The 6,765-nt window shown below is 36.2% G+C and overlaps 1 protein-coding gene across 2 annotated transcripts in view; it reads right to left on the bottom strand.

Moving 5' to 3' along the window:
- Window positions 1–783, bottom strand: part of LOC122089094 — a 10,094-nt gene extending 9,311 nt beyond the window's left edge. For both annotated transcript variants that reach the window (XM_042658552.1, XM_042658553.1), the window contains exon 1: window positions 214–783. In XM_042658552.1, coding sequence (XP_042514486.1) covers window positions 214–357 — 144 coding nt within the window. In that variant the 5' untranslated portion in view covers window positions 358–783. The remainder of the gene's footprint in view (window positions 1–213) is intronic.
- Window positions 784–6,765: the final 5,982 nt, after the last annotated feature.

Raw genomic sequence — 6,765 nt, 5'->3', positions numbered from 1 at the left:
AAACTCTTCCAGGTGATCATCACCCAAACAAACACACCGAAAAAATAAGAGAATACACTTAGTTTGTCATTTGAAGCTTAGGATCCAATTCAATACTCTCAAGCTTTCCACCTTAATTCACAGATAGACCAATACAATATACTAAAACTAATCAGAACTAAATTGAAGCAACAATCCTGATGATGAAAAGTATATTGTAAAACTTAATAGTACCTTCTGCAGCTGATCGAAGGTGACGTCGCCGCCATGCTTCGACCAGATTCCGTCTGCCGATACCGATCCGGCTAAGCATGTCGAAGAATCTAACGTAAACGAAGCATTGCTGAATTGAGCATTCCTCTGCGGTAGACCGGGCATCTTTAGGCTCTTGAAGATCCTTGCCTCAGTCCTTCCATCGCTCCTTCAACTCCACCGGCTTCACCGTCCAAAACAGATCGCAATCCGATCGGGAAAGCGCTCTACCGATCGCAAATCCGGCATCAAAATGGCGATGGCACGCCCGATTACACGATAGATAACGAATACAATACCTGTTCAATCAAAATGAATCGATCGGAAGCTGAATCTGTTGTTCCGTAATTGGAATTCGACGTTGGATTAGACGTTCCGAAGACCGGATAGAGCCGATAATTTTAGAGATTTTGGGGGCAACAGGGAGGTTACCGAGGGCGCTTTGTTGCTGAGATTTGTTGCTTTGTTTATTTCCATTGAGAGAGAGAGAGAGAGAGAGCTTCAGCCTCAACAGCAAACGCCCCTATCGTGGGCGCACGGTTAAAAGCCGAAACAGAGTTGCTCTGTTTATAAACTGGTAGAAAATCCCTTTAACCCCACGGAAAGAACATATAAGGGTAAATAATAATACTAATAAACGAAAAGTAAATAATGGTGGGAGCATGAACTTTCTATCCTCTAACCTCTGAGACGATGACATCTGTAACTTGAGAGCTTGGTTATACCTAAAACAATGGAAATTACAGTTATATAGGAATGTTGTAGCTTATTTACCTGGGAAAATTTTAAATTTCCATCCTCCCACAGTCATCACAAAGCTGCACCAGATTGTCCCACATGAGGCATGGACTTAGTTGTATCGTATCGTTTCGGTATTGGCGATATCCAATACTATTACCTGTACACTTGACCATATCGGTCATATTATCCTACATGTCCATTGAATCAGCAGTGATGACCTCAGGGTTTTTGCACACGTTATCGATTATTCATATGGATCGATCGCATTGGAATGGATCGGACTGTTTTACACACGGATATTAACTGATTCTATCAATATACATAAGACCGATACAATTACTGATAATGTTACCATTAACGAGGTTGTCTAGAGAGAAACGGAGGTCAATGAACCCCACGGAGTACTTTAGTTAGTTGTCTTAAGCAGCACACAGCACAAATGGAATGCGGCTTCAGCGGCTCGGGCTGATCAGCTTCCAGTTTCCAAACCCATCCTTTACGGTGTGGCCGGTGGAGTATCTTAGGTGCGGCAAGCATCGAAGCTGGTAGTTGCCTCGTGGTTTCCAGCTTTTATTGCTGTGGCCCAACTAAGCGTCATGCGATGCCGGCGTATACTAGTCTAGTCCAAGTAAAGAGAAACACTGAACGGTTCAAATATTCCAGTCTTATGTGAGACCGATTCGTATAACCGTCGGATTTGAATTGGAGGTGAGATCCACCAGTGAACTCGTTTCCAACTAATAAGTTTGTTTTTTCTTTTCTTTTTGGTAAGGAGAACTACTAAGTTTGTCAAACAATGGTATATGACATTTTCGTTTTTCAAATGTATATGATATGCTTGTGTAAACAAAAGAGGGTTGGACGAAATTCGCATGATCCTATATTGATGTAGTTTTATCATTGGATGCGCCACAATATTTGACTTGTCACACAACGAAAGTTTGCTATATCCATCAAATGAATCGAAATTTCTAGATCAACCTTACTTGTGAATACTTTTTTTTTTTTTTTTTGAAAGAAAGTTCTATGAACAAATGACATAGGGAGTACATCAATAGAGTTCGATAAGATTAAATTATACATAAGAAGATAACAAGGTTATTTCATGTGAAAATGAGAGAGATTGATGCAAATATTATACTAACTTTGGGCAATTCAAAAAACATATTTCTATAATAGTAACAATGTAATTGTGTTCATATACTCGATGACATCAATTTTTAATTTACTTTTTTCTATACAAAATTGAAATAATATATATATATATCAAATTGCTACAAACTAAATGCAATTGATACATATCAACATCAATATCGATATCCGTAGAGACTGATATGGATCCCCTAGCAAGTAAAACCTTGGTGGTATGTGCAGAAATTACCATAGCATGTGGGGCCCAAATGAATTAACTTTTTTTTTTGGTACAATTAACGTGGGTGGGTTCATTATGTGGTGTTACTGCTGAAATCCCCTATGAGTTAATCCTGCACAAGCACATAAGGCAGAGGCTCGGAAGTATCTTCGAGATTAATCCTCTGATGCATAAATTAATGACCGACAGAACAGTGTATTCACAAAAGTAATGGTGGGTGTCGGCGTCCCTCCCCTGGGTCCCTTTTCGGTTTCCTCTTATAAGGTTGCTGAGCCTAGGGTTTTGGAAACCTCCTTCGGAAATCTTTCCCTCACGTGATTTGGAGTCTTGCCCCTTTCGGAACCTTCCCTTCACGTGGTTTGGAGCCTTGCAGTTTATCGGATGGACAACATGCGTTCCTCCCTCAATTGCCATGTATTCTCGCTTTATTCGATGACAAATTCTGCCATATCATGTGGTAATGTGACTCATTAGTGTTACAACTTACAACTGCGATGATAGATACACGGCATAATGTGTATTGTTTGTGGGCAGAAGAAAGGGGCAAATTGTACCAAAAAAAGAAACAAAGAAGAAAGGGGTAAAACCGTAAACCAGTCAATGTCGTTATCGTGGATCACGGTGTTGACATCTTGATGAAAGACATAAATTTCCAATAATAGAGTATGATGAATTGACTAAAACATCCTTATTCTAGACCTGGCATGACCAATCTAACCCCAATCTCATTCTCGGCTATTCGAGAGGTGGTCCCACTTTATAATGATGTACACGTGGTTAATGCCTCAACAATGCATGCGTGATAGGAGGAGGGAAGTTCATCCTCTAATCAATGGACCTTTTAAGTTTTCTACTTCTTAACTTGGTAAAGTTTGGGTTCCTACCATAAAAACAAAATATTAAAAAAAAAAAAAGGTGAAGTTTGGGGACGTTCAGCAATTAGTCCACGTTTGTCCAACATACGAAGTGCCGATGTGGGAGATTTTCCATACGAACAACCTAATTTGTCATGTAGATAACAGATTCCGTCATTATAACTATGGTCTTAGGTATCGGTATGCATATCAATCTTAGTTGATTTTTTTTTTCTTTGATAAAAATTAATATTGTTATTGATACATATTGGTTGTGTTCACTTTGGTTTTTTCTTACCATTTTACCCTATTCCATAGTGATGTTGTATCACATCAATATAGAATATGAGTGATACTGACACATATCCATTGAGTGTTCTAAATGTTAGCATTGGATTGGTTGAATCATATCAATATCAGCTAAGACCATTACCATTACCTAGCCAATCTTGAACTGGGTATGTATTTGAGAGAAAAATCATAAAAAAATATATATATATTTTTCTATGATAAGTAGGGTAAAGCTGGCTGATCCTATCGATATAGACTTGTCTGGATCGTTATCAAAATAATTTTCAAGATTTAGAACCATGATTGATGCGATTTTTGTTGGCTTTACGATACCAATTCTTGATCCTTGATTTTCAAGATAGAAGATCTAAAGATTTTCCATTGAGGCAACCAAAGTTATTGGTATAATTGATGTGGTTTGATACGATACCAATACCTTGAACAATTATTCCAAATGTTGAATGAGTGAAGATCTCGCTAAAAAACTATATATCAAATTTGATGGTCATCTTTACGTTTTTAGTTATAATATTAATTAATATTTTTTTATTCGTCTTTTCAAAGGTTACTATTTTTTAGATTATTATCAAAAGGAAACAAAAAACTATTTTTTAGGTAGATATCACTTTTATAAATAATTTTAAAATATTATATTAAGAAAAAAGTGTCATGTTGGTAAAAAAAAAAAATTATGGTAGATATAATATATGTTATTTCACCTATAATAATATCATATTGTGGGGTAATTATAAAATCAAAAAAAATGTTGAAACTGCAATAATTATGAAACTGCCCTTATAATGGACATAAACCCTAATATGTAAAAAATAAACTTCTAAAAAGAATAAAACATGATGAATGTCTATCATAAAAAATAAAAAATAAAAATAAAAAATTCATATAACATAATTGAAACCTTACTTTAATGTGTGGATCCATGTAATACGACTACATAGTGAAAAATAACAAAATTCAAGCATGAAACATGGTCAAAATCTACTAAAAAGGGTGAAAATAAAAAACTAAAGATAACTATAGAACCTTAATTCACCTAACATGACATCTCCTTGCAAAAACACACTTAGATTGAATATTGAGTCATGCTTGAAGTATGATTTAAAAAAAAAAATCCTAAAATCAACTAAGAAAGTTTAGTGAATTGAATAGAAGTATTACACTTCAAAAGAACCACATGAAACGAAACCCTAGATCTAAACTGGTGCAAAAGAAACCATAAATTATGATAATAAGATAATGAAAAAAAAATATTAATTCAAATTAAGACAACCCTGTATATATATCTAGGAACATAGCATAAATAAGCTGAGAAAATACCGCATATAATTATGGAATTTTTTTTTTTTTTTTTGAGAGATGTCACTTTATATTTGAATTTATGATAACATGACCAATGAGTCATATGTGCATAGAAAATCAACACTATATTCTTACTCTATCACTATGGCAATATTAAGATGTTAAAAATAGACAAAAAAAAAATGGGGAAAGGTTTGGTGCCCAATTGCATGGGTCTTGCACTAGCATGGTGGCCAATTAGGGGGTGTGGGGGGGCATAAAAAATGGATCTGGTTTCTCTACCAACCCCTCTACTGTGCCTTAGAGGTGGCAATACAAATCCAATGCCCTAGAGCACCTCGACATAGAACCCAACACACGGGCACATGCCTCAAAGTGCTCCAAGGCATTGGATATGAGTTGCTGCCTCAATTGTGCAATAGCGGAGCCCCACCCTACTACAAATAGGGCATGATAGTCATTTATCCATTGTGTATAGGGGCAAGGAAAGCGATTGAGCAACGTCCTTTCTCATGCAATGTTTTAAACAACATCAAACTTGAAGATAAAATCATAGAAAATCTAACAAGTAGATTTTCTAGTGAACATAATTATTATTATTATTATTATTATTTTTTCGTAAAAGGGGTACACTAGGAGTCGTACAAGGGACTACATAGGACCCAAGAGGGGCACAACTTTCTTAGAAAGCAAGAAAGATACTAATACTTTTATGATTAGATGCCATCAAGAGGACTAGATCCACTTCCCAATACCCTGAAGCACTCTCCTAACCACCGGGGCTTGGATTGACAACGTAACGCTGTTTGGATATGACATATCATCAACAATTTTACCCAAAAAAAATATATATATATACTAACAACAAATACTTTCGTGACTTAGACCTATAAGAAATATTTACCCAAACAAAAAATAAATGAATATAAGAAATATATCTCTAGCATAAATATGAGAAAAACTATAAGTGGGAACCCTATAGACTCTATGCATCCCTTAGGTTGCAGTCAAGAGACATTGAAAATAGCTAGCTAATTCTCCGAATTGAGGTTCTCTTCAAGTTTTAATAGATGTAATTTGAAACATTAGTCATAAGTCTTATTTGTAGGCTATAGTCATTGTGGTATCTTAAGGAACATTTTGTATTATGTTGCATGCAAAACGATTAGATATTGAGTGAATTATCAATTTTTAATCCGTCAGCATGCAAACCTTAATTGATGTTGCCAAATCAATGCAAAAAGTAAAAACTCAAATGAAAAATTAAGGGCAAAAGTATGTTCCCTGGTTGCCATGTGCCGAGTCACGGTGCATAATGATACGCCCACCCTTGTAAAATATATTTAATACATTCCATATTGATCTCCATGTACACTCCCCTATTGGTTCACGGATTGATGCAAGAACTGCATGGCTAAGGAATGTTCTTCTTTTCCCAAAATATAATCTATAATCTTTGGGAAGATTTAGAAACATTAGGGAATGAATTCACACTGGAAAAACTAATGTTATCCCAACAGAGAAAACTCACAAATTCTGAAAACTTGCGTAAAGCAAGACTCGTACATTTGAATGGCCTTGGGTTAATGACTGATATAGTTCGACTCTTAACTTGGGTTGGGAAAATTGCTCAAAAAGACAAATTATACTCACTTTATTTGAAGATGGTGGATTTACATGCTAGACTTGCCACATGGCAACTCAGGTACCTCCAAAACATAAAAAAGAGGGGAGGAAAGGTATCCAGCCTGGTAGCATGGCACTTGCGCTCAGGTGCAATGAGAGGCAAAATGATCATTCCCGTCACCATGATTGCGAAAATTCCTATTTTTATTGATGCTCTCACATGTGTTGTGATTTTCCCACGCTACGTACGGGCAATGCTGCCACTCTTGCCAGGTAAAAAATCATCACAAACCCCTCCCCCAACACCCACCCCACCCCCTCTCACCCCCACCA

This window comes from Macadamia integrifolia, chromosome 9 (genome assembly GCF_013358625.1).
Source record: "Macadamia integrifolia cultivar HAES 741 chromosome 9, SCU_Mint_v3, whole genome shotgun sequence".
Lineage (NCBI taxonomy): Eukaryota > Viridiplantae > Streptophyta > Magnoliopsida > Proteales > Proteaceae > Macadamia > Macadamia integrifolia.
The sequence above is the reverse complement of the archived record's forward strand: the minus strand, read 5'-3'. Positions and strand labels throughout refer to the sequence as shown.